Source organism: Lemur catta, chromosome 1, assembly GCF_020740605.2.
Source record: "Lemur catta isolate mLemCat1 chromosome 1, mLemCat1.pri, whole genome shotgun sequence".
In the NCBI taxonomy this organism is placed as follows: Eukaryota; Metazoa; Chordata; class Mammalia; order Primates; family Lemuridae; genus Lemur; species Lemur catta.
This window is the reverse complement of record NC_059128.1, coordinates 25,955,890-25,974,306: the sequence shown is the minus strand read 5'-3', so window position 1 is coordinate 25,974,306 and position 18,417 is coordinate 25,955,890. Positions and strand designations below refer to the sequence as shown.

The window sequence follows — 18,417 nt, the reverse complement described above, 5'->3', positions numbered from 1 at the left end:
AAGTATATTTTATTAAAGTTCCAGTTACCTTAAATGATTGAAGATTCTGACATTCTATCAGCCAACTGGCAGTAACAAGCCTAAAGTCCACAGAGTGCACAGCATTTTCAAGGTTTTCCACCATCCTCAATTCACTGAGTAACCTCCAAAGAATAGGTTAACACTACTGAAATGACTGCTAAGGAAGCAGGAAAATAAAAACAGGATTCAATTGGGATGGTACAGCACAAACAGAGAATCCATTCCATTGAGCACATCAATTTCTGTTCTGACTTAAAGTTTAGATATATCAAAGAAACAAAAAGTATGAAGTGGGTGAGAGATAAAAATCTACTTATTGAGTACAATGTAGACTGTTCTGGTGATGGATATACTGAAAGCCCTGACTTAAGCATTATACAGTTAATTGATGTAACAAAAAAATACTTCCTATCCCCTAAATCTTCTGAGGAAAAAAAAAAAAGAAACAAAAACCAAGGCTAGGTGCGGTGGCTCATGCCTGTAATCCTAGCACTCTGGGAGGCCGAGGCGGGTGGATCGCCCGATGTCAGGAGTTCGAGACCAGCCTCAGCAAGAGCAAGACCCTGTCTCTACTAAAAATAGAAAGAAATTATCTGGCCAACTAAAATATATATAGAGAAAAAATTAGCCGGGCATGATGGTGCATGCCTGTAGTCCCAGCTACTGGGGAGGCTGAGGCAGGAGGATCACTTAAGCCCAGGAGTTTGAGGTTGCTGTGAACTAGGCTGACGCCACGGCACTCACTCTAGCCTGGGCAACACAACGAGACTCTGTCTCAAAAAAAAAAAAAAAACAAAAAAACAAAAAAAACCAAAAAGCATATAAAGGCCGGGCATGGTGGCTCACGCCTGTAATCCTAGCACTCTGGGAGGCCGAGGTGGGAGGATCGCTCGAGGTCAGGAGTTCAAGACCAGCCTGAGCAAGAGTGAGACCCCATCTCTACTAAAAATAGAAAGAAATGATCTGGACAGCTAAAAATATATATATATGGAAAAAAACTAGCCGGGCATGGTGGCACATGCCCTGTAGTCCCAGTTACTCGGGAGGCTGAGGCAGAAGGATTGCTTGAGCCCAGGAATTTGAGGTTGCTGTGAGCTAGGCTGACGCCACGGCACTCTAGCCCAGGCAACAGAGCAAGACTCTATCTCAAAAAAAAAAAAGAAAAGCATATAAAGGCAGTTAACTAATGGTAGAAGATTCTATCAAGGCATTTTTTTTTTTACCACTTTATGTCATGAAAAGCTTCGAAATTCTTAGGCCCCAATCAATTGAACTACATGAAGAGTTCTTTCATTGAAAAGTATATTACTAACGAGAAATGCAGGTAAGAGCAAAGAACATATAAAATTCAGCAAGTACTATCAGGTTAGACTTGCTTAAGGCAAGAGCTCTCACCCACTTTCACGGTTTAAACAGTCCTTGATTTCCGGGCCTAAAAGAGCTTTTGAAATAATTTTCTAAGAAAACTATTTGCATCTGAATTAATGGCTGGAGCATTAATTAAAGATTGCTGAAGCAAACCCTGAAACGTAACACTTGGCACACATAACAAAAAGTTGATTTATTCATTGCTTACTGAAGTATCATTGAGATGTGATCTTCAGAAGCAGGAACAGTAACAATGATAGAATAAATGGTGGTCATGAATTACTAGGACAACAAAGTGGCACTGAGCAGAAAAGAAAGAAGCAATTGTCACAATTTTGGGATAAATAGAAATGTATAATATCTTGTGTAGTGTAGGATAAAAGACAGGCTCAGGAAAACTTTGCAGAGGGGTTTCCCCTGCTGGCATTTATGTATGGCTATGTCTGAGGATCAACCAGAAGAGGGTGAATTATTTCTCTCCTGCTTTCCCATCAAAGAGTTCATCTTCCAATTATTGGAAGATCTTTACATATAGTTACCTTCCCTTCCTTTAAGTCATCAGAAAAGGGAAGAATTTTTAGAAAACACGTTTAAGCTCTTATTCCATATAAGCATTTCACAGCCACAATAATTGCCTCAAAAATGTTAAGTAGGAAGAGCAAGTGAAAAATCTGGTTTCAATGTTACACTAAGCATTTCCCCATAGCAACTTTGCAGGGACTAATAGTCCTGAGAAAGATTTTAGTTACAATGTATTCCAATCCCAGGGATCCAATCTGAGCAAAGTTGGCAAATGAAGCTGGTCAAAAATAAAGGAAGACTATTCAGGACGGACTGAGTCTTAAACAAACTTGTTTCTAACGGCCCATGGTAGGCATGGCTACAGCAGGTGGGGAAAGAGTAGCATCATCTTCTTTCCACTGAGAAGTGATGGTCTTTAACTGAGTGTAGAAATGGATGCCCTAAGGAGAACAAAGGGAAAAAAAAGAGTTAACATACATTTCTGGGGGTTTCATGATTCTTCTTTTTGTTGGCTTTTGAAGGAGGTGCTATGAAGTGCTACTCACATGCCTATTTGAGGAATGCAACCAAAATCCAGTATATTGTTCATGAGAATTTATCTAAATGAAACATTTAGCATAATACCTGGCACATAGTAAATGATCAAACCTTAGCCATCATTATTATGCTGAAACTAGTACTTTAAGCCAAGAGCTCCTCCATGGAAAATTTGAACAATATAATCTGTTAAACTTGCAGGTCATTCTGCAAGAGTTGAATATCATGTGCCCTGAAGTCAACAGATTTGGCTCAAATCCTGCCTCTGCTCCTTACTGACTACAGTTAAGCCTTGAGCCTTATCTGTGTGACATAATGCCCACCTCACAGCAATGTTTTGAGGAGAAAATGAAATGACATGCAAAAACATCCTAGCAAAGTGACTGCTGTTCAACAGTTGTTAGTTTTCCTCTCCTTCCCATGAAGAAGGAAAAGGAATAAAGGAGTGAAATATATGTTAGGCAGTTTCTGATAAACGTCAATGATAATGAGCTCTATATTGAAGTGGCAAACCCAAAATATCTTACAGATCCAAAGTAAAATGTCTGCTATTACACAAATGCACTTATTTTTTTTAAGGCAAAGTTATGCTCTGTTGCCCAGGCTGAAGTACAGTGGTGCTCATTGCTCGCTACAGCCTTGAACTCCTGGGCTCCAGTGATCCTCCTGCCTGAGCCACTGCACCACACCAAATTCACTTCTAAATTACCTATAACATGTGTGCCAAAAAATTCAGCACATTTAAGGCTTTATGTGTATGTGTGTGTATACATATACATATATACACATACACAGTTTATTATTTTGTAAGAGTAGGCTTGAGCAAAAGAGAACCCATTGTGCAGATCTAACACATAAAATATTAGCAAACTAGAATGATGGTTCTTCGATTTATTTATTTTTTTAATTTTTGAGACAGGGTCTTGCTATGCCACCCAGGCTGGAGTGTAGTGGCACCATCATAGCTCACTGCAGCCTCAAACTCCTGGACTCAAGTGCTTCTCCTTCCTCAGCTTCCGGAGTAGCTGGGACTACAGGTGTGAGCCACTGCACCTATGCACCCAACTAATTTTTTTTTTCCTTGTAGAGATGGGGTCTCACTAGGTTGCCTAGGCTGGTCTTGAACTCCTGGGCTCAAGAGGTCCTCCTACTTTGGCCTCCCAAAGTCCTGAGATTATAGGTGTATGCCACCTCACCTGGCTAGAGCAGTGTTTTTAGAAAAACCACTACTGTGATTAAAACTCTTCTAGAATTATTTGACAAAATCTGGACCATTTTAATATATTAAAACAATTTTAGAGATTATTATATACTTTCAACATAAAGATACAACTAACTTTTATATTTCGTTATATAAGAATGATACTTTTTTCTTTGTGTTCTTTCCAGAATGCACAGTAGCAATTTAATAACCTATGGACTTAAGACTTCAAACTGTGTATGAAGTCAATCTTTTTTTCATAGGCTTCCTCCAAAAAGCCTCACTTACCAGGGCAACTTATAGTAATAAAATGGGGGGCGGTGTTGAATTAAACAATAGTTTTATTCTGTTTCCCTTAAAAGAAATGCTTGTTACCAATATCAAACTAGTCATTTTTGCAAAAGCTGTTACTTAATAAGCCTCCAGATAACCAAAGTGTTGACATTTTTCTTTCTTGAGACAGGGTCTTGCCCTGTCGCCCAGGCTGGAATGCAGTGGTGTCATCATAGCTCACAGCAACCTCAAATTCCTGGCCTCAGGCAATCCTCCTAGAATGCTAAGATTACAAGCAGGAGCCACCATGCCTGGCTCAAAGTGTTGACTTCTTAACACTTGGGCCATACTGTCATATATATTATGCAATCCCATTGTTAATTTTTTATTAGCCTATAAAAGGAGAAACTTGTATAGAAAATAGGAACTTTATCAATGATAGTTCCAAAGTGGCATATTCCTTTAGGCCTACAAAGAATTTCCACTAGCCTGTTTGTTCAACAAATGTTTAGTCAGCCTGCTCTGTGCAAAGTACTATAGATAAGTAAATAATAATTACAGTGTGATGTGGGCTTCTTAATGTGGCTTCAAGAGCCCTACATGACTTGGCCCCTGCCTACTTCTCTAACCTCATCTCTTCCCATTCTCCTCCTCATTCACTCAATGTGCTCCAGCCCCTTTCTGCTGTTTGAACGTGCCATGCCTCTTCCTGCTTTAGAACATGTGGTCCTGCTGACAGAAGCGGCAATAATTCAATCCTCATAACTTTAAGTTTGAGGCATAAAGAGGGTATCCCCCAAAGTCACACAGCTAATAACTGGCTGAGCTGGGATTTGAACCCAGGCAATTCAGTTCCAGATCTGCTTTATTTTTCTTGTTCACTGCTGTATTTGTAGTGCCTAGAATAGTATTTGGTACAAAAAAAGGTCCCCAATAAGATCTTTTGTAAAAGAATAACTACTATAGGAGAAATACATGCAATGGGAGCACATGGGACATACCATGGAGGAAGCAGGTATTGGTCAGGGCTGATTTTCTAGGGGTCCATTCTTTAAACTGAGACATGACAGATGATGAGGAGTTAGTCAAATGAAAGGGGAGAGATGGGGAAGAGGGTCACAGGCAGAGGAAATGGCATATACAAAGACTTGGACTTCCCATGCTCTTTCCCCAAAACTCTGTTTCCTTGCGTTATTCAGGAAGAAGCGGCTTTGGCAAAATTTTGTTGACCTTTAAATCTTTTTTAGGGGATCTTCTGAGAAGCACTGATAAACATATGACCCCACAGAAGCTGCTGGATGGCCCTTCCTTGGAGAATTCTTGTTCCCGAATATGTTCACATTTCTTAAAGGGGAAAAAAAATTTTAACTCAAAAGTTACCTGTTTGCCATAGAAATTGGTGTCTCCCCTGAAGGAAGATCGAGAGCCAGTGAATGAGAACATTGGCAAAGGCACTGGAATGGGGACATTCACTCCCACCTAAAGCAGAACAAATACACATCAAATATTAAGTGAAAGACTCAAACAAGGGAACTCTCCATTTAAAAGCACAAAGACATCAGAGACCATCTTTAAATACCCATCTTCCACCCCCGCCTCTACGTCATGAATTTTTATTTCCGAGGAAGATATAGAGCATTGCCGGAGGTTAGCGGGGCAATCTTTAAACAAGTTGCAGTGATTGATCACTGTTTACTGTTTCCTCTTTGGAAATAGTAAATGGCTATAAAAATCTCCTAAAAATTCTCTTCACAAACCTGTCCAACATCCACCAGGTGGGAATATTTCCGAGCAGTGGCTCCATTGGTGGTGAAGATGGCAGTTCCATTTCCATATGGGTTGTCATTTACAATCTTGATGGCTTCATCCAATGTTTCTGTCTCCAGAACCACAAGAACTGGACCAAAAATCTCCTCTTTGTAACAGGTCATATTTGGCTACCAGGAGTGATGCATCCAGAAAAGAATTCAGCTTTTTAGATTCTGAGTGTTTTATGCTTATGTGGTACTTTCACTTAATATGCATAATTTACATGGACAGCTTTCCTGTTAACAATTTTCATTTTAAACCACCTGTAAAAAAGTCCACTGTGTTCCATCTTCTAAGCTACCAATCATATAAACAACTTGAAATTCGTATTAACTATAACTACACTTCTTATCGTTAAGCACTGTTTCTTTAGTTCATTTAAAGTTCATCACTAGCTCCTTTGTTAATACCTGAACAACTTGTTTCATACAATTATGTTACCAGTTACATGAAAATTCATTTTTTATTACTCAAATCTATATTCAATGCACCAGGAGAATTTTTCTGTTTATAGAAATCCCATGCTGTTTTCTGTAACAATCTATTTTCATTCACTTCTTTGCCTCCCAAATAAGTCTATACATTTATATTTTGATATCAGGTCACACTTACACATTCAAAACATCCTTCACCACTGCAACTAGTCAGCATTTGTTGCTGATAAGTGGATTTTTCCTCTATGGTTCTGTAGCAAGAGATTTCATAATTTCTACTATACTTGCATTCAACTCTGAATTATTCGGGATTATCGTGGGGATATATGAATGTCAAAAAAGACACCTCCTAACCCTAATTTAGTCATGAATGTTAGGTGAGAGACTTTCAGAGTTTTGATAAATAAAAATTGACAGATCAATTCTTTTTCTTTTGTCACTGTCTGGTGAAGATGCAGCTAAATTTTGGGCACAGAGTAGGCATTCAAAAAATATTTAGTGGTTGATATATTAATTGAGACACTATAGTAACTATAAGCTAGGCAGCAAGAGGGAAGAAAAAATTAACTTTAGATAAGTAACCAATATAAATAAGATAGGGGTTGGCAAACTACAGCCTATGGGCCACATGTGATATCCTGCCTGTTTTTGTACAGCCCACAAGCTAGAAGTGGTTTCTGCATTTTTTAAATAGTTGTGAAAAAAAATCAAAAGAATATTTCATGACATGTAAAATTATACAGAATTCAAATTTCAGTGTCCATAAATAAAGTTTTATTGGAACACAGCCACACAATGTTCATGGCTGATTTCACTCTATAACGTCAGAGTTGAGTAGTTGCAACAGAGACTATATATCCCTGCAAAGTTGAAAATACCTAGCCATTTATGGAAAGTTTGTTGACCTCAGGTATAGAGGGAAGAGCTCTGGTTAGGAGTTAGGAGGGAAGACTCATTCAGACTCCAGACAAAATAAGCAATCCTGGCAAGAGATGTCTTAGTCATTAAATGCTTTTATATATAAATTAGAAGGGTGAGACTCTACAGCTCCAAGGTTTCTTCAGCTCTCATATTTGTGAAAAAAATCAAGGAGTTGTTCACCTTAACATTTGAGATAATGGTTGGTCCAACAAAGTTGCCATTTTCATAGCCTTTGACTTTAATTTTTCGCCCATCAAGAAGGATAGAAGCTCCCTCCTTTGTTCCACTATCAATTAGATCACAGACTCGCTCCTTTGCCTGGGGAGTGATCAGAGGGCCAAGATCAGCTCCAGGCTGGTCTCCTGTAAAACAACACAGAAATATTTAAGGTCTACATTAACACACTATAACTGGTAACACAGATGAATCCAATGACAAGTACAGTATAAAGAGAAGCAATGGTAAGAACAGACATGATTGCTTCCACTGGCCAAGGCCAATGCTAAAACCAAGAGCTTAGTGCCACAGATGCAAAATCTAAAGGAGCTAGACAGGTGATTTATTACCTGCATTGACTCTCAGGTTTTTGGCACGTTCCACTAGTTCTGGCAGCCACTTTTTAGCTTCCCCCACAAAGATTGCTGTGGAAAGAGCCATGCAGCGCTGACCAGCAGCTCCAAATGCTGCCCCAACCAGCTGGTTCAGGGTATTTTCCTTATTGGCATCTGGCATGACTACTCCATGGTTCTTGGCTCCCTAAAGAAATACAGAAAGTACATGAGTCTTCCTTGCCAAATACAATTAAGCTAAAAGAAATTAAGCAAGGAATCTGAGCTTTCAAATGAGAATTTAAGGAAAGGACTAAAGAATTCATCTTTAGTTGCTTTGAGGACAGAGATTTATTATGTTTAATACTGTTGAAGTCTTGGCAACACTGAGCAAGTCTTCAGGTTACTTTTTCTTTACTTTCTAGCTGATAATCTGATATGTATTAATTTAGCTCAAAACCACTACCAAAAACAAAAAAAATTTTTAAAGTCCTAATCACATTCAAACTGACAGGTTAAACATTGCATCCAGACCTCCCTTTTTCCTAAGTTAAACAGGAAAGAATTTGTTGTCTGCTGGGCTTTCCAATTATATGAAGAACCAATGTAAGCAAAGAGCTGCCAGTAAGAATGCTAGTAATCAGCTGAAAGGTGAAATAGGAAGTAGACAACCTAATACATAATTTTAAGAAAGAAGTCTCCCAAACTGGCTTACTTCTAGATACAAAGCTTCATAAACTTCTTTTGTATGTAGGATGACGTATGGTTATTTACATATGCTACAGTTGAGTGCATGGTTAGATACCATGTCTGATACTTAATTTTATCCCATTACACATAATATTGAACACAGAATATACTCAATAAATATGTAGTGAACTGGGAGGGCCTTAAGTCAAATTGGCCAAAACATTCAGCCATGAAAAATAAGTGAGCATATCATGAGCTGTTTGCAAGCTTGTGCAAAGAGGGTTATTTTTTCTACAGCATTAACTGAAGGAAAAAAAATGAGAAAGCTGAAACAGGACTTTATATTTACTCTCAAAGAGTTGCTATGTATTTGGCAAGGAACTAGTAAGAGGACAGCAAAATTTGCAACCAAGTAAACCACGCTCACATATCAAATGTTATCAAATGGGGATATGTGGCTCTTTCCAGTGCCTTAAGTAGCCTGGATCCTGAGGGAAGATTGTATCTTTGACATTGGTAGTTAGGATGTGCCTTAAAAGAAGGAAGGATAAAGGGCTAGAAGTATGGTATAAGGGAGGAAATGGCCAGAACCAGAATCTGGCTGTTACTGCTAAAGCCCAAAGAATTTGATAACATTCTTAGGGAGGAATGTACCCTCTGTCACCAAAATTAGTTGTATATGATAAAAGGTAATTAACATGACTTTGAATGAAATTCCTCAAAAGGTTGATGGTTAAAGAGAAAATGTTCAGGATGAAATGGTAATAAAAAACACTGACAGAGTGGAATGAGTGGCCCCTCTAAAGGGCTGTTTCTAGGTAATTTAAATACATAACAAAGATCGAGGAAATAGGGAATAATAATCACCATATTGGCTTGAACCCTCTTGCCATGTCTTGATCCTCTCTCGAAGATGTACTCTCCTGCCTGGTTGGATCCCACAAAGCTGATTGCTTTGATGTTTGGATGATCGCAAATAAAATTTACAGCTTTAAGAAGAAAATAAATGATCACCACAAAGGAAGAAATGGCTTCTCAACATGGCAAATTTCCCCTTTCCCTACTGCTATGGATTTGAAGTTTTCATACATTTGTTTTTCTATATTTGATTCTCATTGTGAAGTTCTCTTGTTTCTTTTAAATTCTTTAAGTTACAAATTCTATTTAGCTTCTTCTGTTTTGTTATTTTTCTTATTTGCTATTCTAGAATTTCCACTTCTAATCTAACTCTTAAGGCTACAACTCCTATTTCCCTCCAAAATAACAGCTTTTTAATATTGAACCCTTTCATTTTGTCCTTTAACAATATGGTACTTCCTCAACTGTCCCTATGTACTGGGACTCACATATATTATTGTGCCCTCTTGTGAGAGGTAATATAGCATAGTATTTAAAAGTAAAAATCAGAGGCTTCCTGGGTATACACATCCTGACTTTGAGTTTCTAGCAGTGTAACTTTGGGAAAATTATTTAATTTCCCCATGTCTCAATTTTCTCATCTATAAAATGGAAAAATAATAATACCTACCTCAAAGGATGATTGTAAGGATTAAATAATACATGAAAAGCACTAAGAACAGTGCCTGAAACACAGAAGCACTATTTAAGTATTAGCTATTATTATATGAATTAGAAGACTTTCAGTATCTTTGAAGTTTATAAATTCTGAATTAAACCTTCCCATGAATTCCCTTAACACTGAAGCAAAACTTTCTATTTAACCTTTTTTTTTTTTTTTTTTGAGACAGGGTCTTGTTCTGTTCCCTGGGCTATGGTGCAGTGGCATTATCATAGCTTACTGCAACCTCAGAATGGGCTCAAGCAATCCTCCTGCCTCAGCCTCATGAGTAGCTGGGACTACAGGGGTACACTACTACACCCAGCTAACTTCTGTATTTTTTGTAGAGATGGTGTCTTGTTATGTTGCTCAGGCTGGTCTCAAACTCCTGGCCTCAAGCAATCCTCCTGCCTTGGCCTCCCAAAGTGCTGGGATTATAGGCATGAGTCACCACGCCCAGCCTCTCTTTAAACTTATCTGTGTTTCTAGTATCTCAAAATAAACTGTAGGGCAAAAAGCACTGCTACTCCCCAGTTAGTTATCTTAGTACACAGAGTTAGCAAAACAGTTAACAATCATTACCTTCAAACATGGAGGTTATGATTAGTAAATCCCTTCTCCATAGGGTCCTCATCCTAAAATGTCCAATCACTACTCAACACCTTGATTTTTTTGGATAGCCATTTAGTAGCCACATGCAGAAGGCAGTTACCTTCATGTTGTCCATGAATGACGTTCAATGTTCCATCAGGGGCACCAGAATCCTGGAGCAACTTAGCAAGAAGCATAGTTGCTCCAGGGACTCGCTCTGATGGTTTCATTAGGAAGGTATTTCCACACACCATGGCCATGGGAAACATCCAAAGGGGGATCATGGCAGGAAAATTGAATGGAGCAATGCCTGCACACACTCCCAGAGGCAGACGGTAGGAATAAAGGTCCATGTCTTTGGTGATGGATGGCATGGTCTCTCCCAGCATGAGAGATGTCACACTACAGGCATGCTCAACCACCTCTGGAACAGAGAAGAAGTCAGGCCACCAGTTCTCCACACGGTGTACTACTTAGCACTGTCATGCTCTGTTCAGCCCTGAGGATAGGGAGTGGCTCAGGCCAATGGGAGGTGGGGGGTGGCGGACTCTGACTTGCCCTTCCTAGTAAAGGGGTTGTACAAAATGAGATTCTCTGAATGGGAAAAAGACAGCAATATGCATATACCTACTGGAAGATCATCTGAGTAAAATAAAGAATAAAGTAAATTGGTCTTATAGATACCTGAGAAGTGTTACGATTTTCCACAGGTATTAAAAAGATACCATGGGATGGCAAAATCTACATAAAGAATGAAACAACTTCCCCATACTGGGATCTTTTGCCTCCCATCTTTCTTCCCAAAAGTCCCATGAAGGATGCCCAGCTTACGAAGGCCCCGAAATACATCTCCTTCAGCATCAGCTAGGGTCTTCCCTTGTTCCAACGTGATTAACTTGGCAATTTCTTTCTAGAGAGAGAACACATAAACAGAAATTAGTGCAAGGATGTCCCTCCTCTTAATTCTCAGGTAGCCAAGGAAGAACAAAACTGGAGGAGAAGCAGTACAAAGGAGAACAGCTGAAATGGTCTCTGAGGGAGTGACAAGTAACAGTTCACAAATTATACCATTCAGATTTCTTACCAAGTTTTCTTTAATAAGTTGTTGATAGCGGAGCATGACCTGCTGACGGCTTAATACTGAAGTGTCTGCCCATGCAGGAAAAGCACGTTTACAGGAAGCAATGGCTGCATCCATTTCAGCCTTGGTGGCCTGAGGGACACGACCGATTACCTCATTGGTGGCCTGATGGGAAAAAGAAGCATACCATACTTTGCCGCTGCTTCACCTTCTGCATTTTACATCTAGTCACAGAAGCAGCACTATGTACTTTACGACAGACATCCAGGCCTGTACTTTTCCACCATGGTCCTAGAATTCTGGGTTTGTAAATTCAGATTCCAAAGCAGCTTCACTTACTGGGTTGTGGATATCGATCCATTTCTCGCTTTTGGATTCAACAAATTTCCCATCGATGAAGAGCTTTACAGTTGGCTGAAGAAAACCCATAAAACTTAGAATTAGTTACTTGCTTTGCTTCTCCTTTTCCCTTTCACAAAGAGGAAAGAATCCAGGTTGATAACTGAATCTATTGGTCTCTATAAATGTTACCTCTAGGAAAGAGATACATGATATCCTTGTGTATGGTGTATATCAAGATGTGTTAGAGCCTCTCAATACTGTGATCTCTCTGACAACTACTCATACAGTGGAACTTCATAAGCAAAATCATGGCACTGTGAGAGTTATACTAAAAAAGCAACTCTGTTAACAAAGATTAGCTATTGTGATTTGTTGGCCCAGCTGACTTTCTATTACATTACTATGAGCATGTAAGATCAAAAGGTTTTTAAAATGTTTCTATCTAAGTGTATTTTTTCTGAGAAATAGCTCACTTTCACTAAACTTTCAAAGGGGTCTGTGAGCCAAACAAGGGAAAAGAACACTGTGTTATAGAAGTATGTGTGTGTACTTCTATATGGCAAGGATTTAGAACAGCAGTCCTTATTTATTAGGTTTTAGGTACTGCAAATGACTGACAGACAGATGGTATGTAAAAACAATTCTAAAGGTTGGTAAGAAGAAGACAACTGCCTGGAAAGGTCTACAAAACTTCTAAAAGCTATGAAAATGTATCGTTTGACATAGTATTCCTATTTCAGAAGGGAAATAATCCAAAAGGAAAAAAACTATATAAATAAATGTCTGTTGTATAATATTGAAACACTGAAGCAATCTAAATGTTATACAGGAAAATTATTAATTCAAGCTACATCTACTTGATGGAATATTATACAGCCATTAAAATTATAACTATAAAGGCCATCTTGTAATATTGACAATGCTTGCAATGTAGTAGACATAATTTAGATAAGAAAACCAAGATAGAAAATTTTACACACACTCTTATCACAATTGTGTAAATAAGTTAAATGGGAATATCCAAAAACTATGTTAGATTCCTTCTCAGAAATCAATCCTTTTTTTTTTTCTGGAGATAGGTCTTGCTTTGTCACTGGGACTAGAGTGCAGTGGCATCATCATAGCTAACTGCAACCTCAAACTCCTGGGCTCAGGCAAGTCTCCTGCCTCAGCCTCCTGAGTAGCTGGGACTACAGGCGTGTGCTACCACGCCCAGCTAATTTTTCTTTTTTAGTAGCAGAGGCAAGGTTTCATTCTTGCTCAGGCTGGTCCCCAACTCGGAACCTCAAGCAATCCTCCTGCCTTGGCCTCACAAAGGATTACAGGTGTGAGCCACTGCCCTTGGCCAGAAATCAATCTTTATGTCAAATAAACTCACCACTGAGGAAGAGAAGGAAGACGCCGAATACCAGGTGGATTTCACTTTGGAAGAAAACTGTAAGACAAAATAATGATTAATTTGATATATGAGAGCAGAAAATTATTTAAAATTTAGTAAATGTCTACTATATGCTTAACATTATACAAGCTACCATGTGTGTATGAAAAGGTCCTTGATGCTTTTTTGTGAGACAGAGTCTTGCTCTGTTACCTAGGCTAGAGTGCAACGGTGTGTAGCTCACTACAATCTCAAACTCCTGGGTTCAAGCTATCCTCCTGCTTCAGCCTTCTGAGTAGCTGGGACTATAGGCACGTGCCACCACGCCTGGAGAATTTTTCTATTTTCTAGTAGAAACAGGTCTTGTTCTTGTTCAGGCTGGTCTTGAACTCCTGAGAGCAAGCAACCCTCCTACCTCAGCTTCTCAGAGTGCTAGGATTATAGGCATGAGCCACTGTGCCCAATCCTTCTTGTACTCTCAGTAGAGATGACATGGTTACTCATGTTCACCTTTCTAAAACCCCTTTCACATTTGTCTTCTGTGATGCCCTGGTGTCTCTTCTGTTTGGTCACTTTTCTGCCTCTTTTGCTGGCTCATCCTCTTCCACCTGGCCATTATCTCAAGGCTTAGTCCTAAACCTTCTTTTCTTCTCATTCTGCATTCACTCCTGAAGTGATTTTTATCAGCTCTTATGACTTAATTATCTAGATCCCGATCATGCCCAAATTTGTAGTCCTTAGCCAAATCTTCCTCTTCAGGTAATAACCACATAACCAGCTGGGCATGGTGGCTCACGCCTGTAATCCTAGCACTCAGGGAGGCTGAAGTGGGAAGAAAGCTTGAGGTCAGGAGTTCGAAACCAGCCTGAGCAAGAGTGAGACCCTGTCTCTACTAAAAAATAAAAAGAAATTAGCCAGGCAACTAAAATAAGAAAAAAATAAGCCAGACATGGTGGCACACACCTGTAGTTCCAGCTACTCAGAAGGCTGAGACAGGAAGATAGCTTGAGCCCAGTTGTTTGAGGTTGCTGTGAGCTAGGCTGACACCATGGCACTCAAGCCTGGGCAACACAGTAGACTCTGTCTCAAAAAAACAAAACAAAAAAAACCCCACAACATTTTTACCTGCTCTTGAGCGTTGAAAATAAATAAATAAATAACCACATAACCATCTTCACCACATCTTTACTTGGATATTACTTAGGCACATAATGAAAAAGCTGAACTCTGTGTCTTTCTCCCACCAATCTGCTATGGTTCCTATAGTCCACCTTTCAGTGAATGGGGCCATTATTTACCTAGTTGCCGAAGGATCCCACCCCAACTCCTCCCTCTCACTTCACAGTGAACCAAACAAGTCCTGGCAATCTGTTCTACAAGTCTTTGTAACATACCACCCCCTTCTCCCTAGCCCTCCTGCCATTACCAGTCTATGCTATCATTGTCTTTCACCTAGACTTCAATAATGGCTCCTGGCAGGTCTCCCAGCCTCCAATCTTAAACTTTCTGACTCTAGTTTCCATCCCATAATCAGAGGGTCTTTCTAAAACACAAATCTGGTCAGATCATTTCCTTGTTTAAAATCTTCCAATGGCTTTCCACTGCTCCTGGGATAAAGACTAATCTCTTTAATGTTGCTTAGAAGACTCAGCATATATATAGTATTTTTGCTTCTTTAGTTTTATAGCTTGATTCTTTCCTCCTTGTTCTGTAGGCTCTAGCCATTTTGAACCTGTTTTGTGCTCTTTGCCCTTGCACATGCTGCTCCCTTGTGCCTGGCACTGTTTCAACTCATTTGCTTGGCTCACTCCCACTCCTTGAGGTCCCCATTTAGCCATCACTTTCTCTAGAAGTCTCAACCTCAGGTCTAGGGTAAGTACCCGATTGTGAAGTTCATAAAGCACCCAAATTCCTTTATTTCTCATCTCATATTATAAAATAAAATAATAGCTTATTTAATTATTAAGTTTCTCTCCTCTTACATCACTAGATTGTTGTGTCCTCAGTACCTTGCATGATTCTTATTTTTTTTTTTTTTTTGAGACAGAGTCTCACTTTGTTGCCCGGGCTAGAGTGAGTGCCGTGGTGTCAGCCTAGCTCACAGCAACCTCAAACTCCTGGGCTTAAGCGATCCTACTGCCTCAGCCTCCCGAGTAGCTGGGACTACAGGCATGAGCCACCATGCCCGGCTAATTTTTTTTGTATATATATTTTTAGTTGGCCAGATAATTTCTTTCTATTTTTGGTAGAGACGGGGTCTCACTCTTGCTCAGGCTGGTTTCGAACTCCTGACCTCGAGCGATCCACCCGCCTCGGCCTCCCAGAGCTAGGATTACAGGCGTGAGCCACCGCGCCCGGCCTTGCATGATTCTTAGAATAGGGTAAGTACTCAGTAATATTTTGCAGAATGTAAGTGAGTGCTCACCAAGCAATTATTTGATATTCATTTGTTTCATGTGCTCTCTCTTACAAGGCAAAAAATAAAATAAAATAACGGATTAGTAAACTGGAGCGTTCTAAGCCAGTTTTTATTTTTTCACTTGAACATAGCCTCCCTGCTGTCAAGAGGACATAAAAGGCACTGAATCTGGTATTATATGACATTATCATATAGTTTTTGACAGGTTTTATCTCCTACCCTAATTTCCTAAGAAACACTCATTATCACTGTTGCTGAAGAAACTATCCTGTGTGATGAGTCACACCAAACTTTCTGCTCTGTAAATGTTTATTTCCTACTTGCTATTTGGCTTAAGAATTCTCAGCTCCATCAATTACTTACTAGTTGTGTGACCTTGACAACCTTAAGTGTCAGGTAATTTACTTCTTCTAATCTTCACACATATTCTTTTGTTCTTTCTTTTTTTCTCCCCCCTACAGAAGTAGTTTTGCTATATCACCCATGTTAGTCTCCAACTCCTGGCCTCAAGCAATCTTCCCACCTCAGCAGACTGTGTAGGACTACAGCCACTGGGCCTGGCCAGACTAGTTTTCTTATCTCTGAAAGGGAATGCTAACATCACAAGAAGTAGAGAGAGGTTTTAGGTTAAGTTTTACCGCCCTTGATAGCAGAGAAGATAAGGTGAATACTTGAAATAATTCAAAACTATCTCCTTTATAGATCCTTTTGATAGTCCTCTAATATATGATATTCGTGGCTGCCAGAATCTGGTCTATTCTTTATCAAAGTTTCATGTTACAACAGCTCCTAGTCACCAAAGATTACTATCTCTGTTCTTTTCCTTTCTTCTTCTTTAAGAAGCTTCAGTTCAGAAGCTTCCTCAAATGAATTGGAAAACAGTGTCTGTTTCCAAAATAAAGTACATGGAAAGAGAGATTAGATTCTTTTCCTTGATGGAAAGGACAAAATACCTTCTCAATGTTCTCAATCACTCGTGATGGGACAGGAAGAAGAGGCAAAGGAAAAAAGCAATCTCGGTAAAAAATTTCAAGGAGAAAGTTGGTAATGGAAAATACAAGATGGAAACTTTGTTTCCCTGCTACTAAAAAAAGATACTAGAACATAACTAGGATCAAGGCAAGAAATATTGAGTGAAACCAGACCATCTGGCAAATACCTCAAACTCATTCTCCATACTGTCCCATTAAATAGCTTATTTAAACATGAACCTTTGCTGACCCTGTCAAGAATCTTAAAAATGCATACGTTCGTGTAGCAGAGCTCACTGAAGCCTGGTGAATACTAATATTACTGAAGAGCGCAGCAATGTAGAGGAAGTTCCCAGGCTGGATGTAATGAGTAAAAAAAGCAATATTGTTTCTTGCAAGTTTGAGAATCTTGCCTGCAGTAAATCTTGCCTCATATTCTAAGTCCTTGCTAGGCTGTGAACAACAGGGGAGCCGCTATGAACAGAGTTGGAGAACACAGGCTTCAAACATGCAGCTCCTCTACCACCTTAGGCTCTTCTCTCCTTAGGCTGGCTTCAGAGAGGACCTAAGCCCCATGGGCAGAGTTGAGGGTGTGTTGGCACTAGAAGAGCTGACTTTGGGGTGGGAACTTTTGCTGCTTGTCTTCTTTGGCTCCCATTTTCTATCATCTGTTTTAGAGATGTTTAGTACCTGGAATGCATGTGGAACATACTGGTAACAGAAGCAGGTGCCCTTATTTATAATACCTCCCAACATGAAAACTGTAACTTCGCTGAGAGAAAGTTTAAATGTAAGTCTTGGCAAGAAAGGGGACAGCCCACAGTCTGTGGAAAATACAAAGAGCCATATTTTGGGGGGAAATAGCTTAGCAAATTGCTGCCTTTGGCGAAAACCTGGTGTACACTTCTAGGAGATTCAAAGTTCATTCACTGACCCTCCCTCCTTGCGTGCCCCCTCCCCGTTACCTCAGATTATAGACAGTGAAGTAGGGTGGGGGCAGGGGGCAATTTGGATGCTCCAGGCGGAGGGCAGAGCTCTAAGAAAAGAGAGCAGAAAGGCGAGTTTCACCGGGAGAGAGAAGTGGCTGGTGCAGAGGTGAAAGGGAAAGACCGTGAGCGGACTGATTGGTGAGGGCAAGAGAGTGACAGCGGGGACGGGACAAGGCTGGAGGAGGAGAGTGGGCAGAGCTAGAAAAGAGAAGGCTCAGGAGTAAAAGGGCTGAGGGCCAGGGGTGAGAGTCCAGGGCCGGATCCGGGACAAGGGAGGGTACGAAGTGAGGGTTGGGTATAGGACAGGGCCTCACAGGTATAGTGGAAACACGAGGTTCGACCAAAAAGGGGCTGGGCCAAGAAGTCGGTCCTGCCCGAGGAGGGATCAGAGTGGACGCAAAGGATCCAATTCCTAGCGTCGTGGTCCCTTGGCGCCACCCTCACTCGCCTGCAGGATCCGGGTCCGCACTGCTGCCGCCGCCACCACCGCTGCCATGGCTCTCGGCCGCCTCTGCTCGGCTCCTCGCTTCTCTGCTGCCAGTAATTCCCCAGAAGCTCTACAGCTGCCAGTCCTCGCCCTCCATCCTGCTGGACCTGCTCATTGGTGGCGAGCACCATTTTCTCTAGCCAATCATCCGTAGAAAATCTGACTCCACCCCCTCATTCCCAGACCTGGGGATATGTGACTGGCCAGGAGCAGAAACGCTCTCACGCCCTCCCACTTCAGCCAATTATGTTGGCGGAGGTAGGCAGACGCCCCTGAC

The 18,417-nt window shown here is 40.4% G+C and overlaps 2 protein-coding genes across 4 annotated transcripts in view; one reads left to right on the top strand and one right to left on the bottom strand.

Annotated features, from left to right (window-relative positions):
* BBOF1 (basal body orientation factor 1) overlaps window positions 1-5,908 on the top strand; it is a 42,084-nt gene extending 36,176 nt beyond the window's left edge. For all 3 annotated transcript variants that reach the window (XM_045564022.1, XM_045564011.1, XM_045564004.1), the window contains one exon: window positions 5,170-5,908. The gene's annotated coding sequence lies outside the window, so the exon portion shown is untranslated. The remainder of the gene's footprint in view (window positions 1-5,169) is intronic.
* Window positions 1,558-18,253, bottom strand: ALDH6A1 (aldehyde dehydrogenase 6 family member A1). Its single transcript, XM_045563993.1, has 12 exons — window positions 18,102-18,253; window positions 13,275-13,331; window positions 11,894-11,968; window positions 11,558-11,719; window positions 11,305-11,383; window positions 10,595-10,897; window positions 9,192-9,313; window positions 7,653-7,842; window positions 7,267-7,448; window positions 5,680-5,859; window positions 5,303-5,401; window positions 1,558-2,351 (listed from the first exon to the last, which is right to left on the bottom strand). Exons 1-12 carry the CDS (start codon window positions 18,147-18,149, stop codon window positions 2,247-2,249), a joined length of 1,602 nt encoding a protein of 533 aa, XP_045419949.1. The 5' UTR covers window positions 18,150-18,253; the 3' UTR covers window positions 1,558-2,246.
* Window positions 18,254-18,417: the final 164 nt, after the last annotated feature.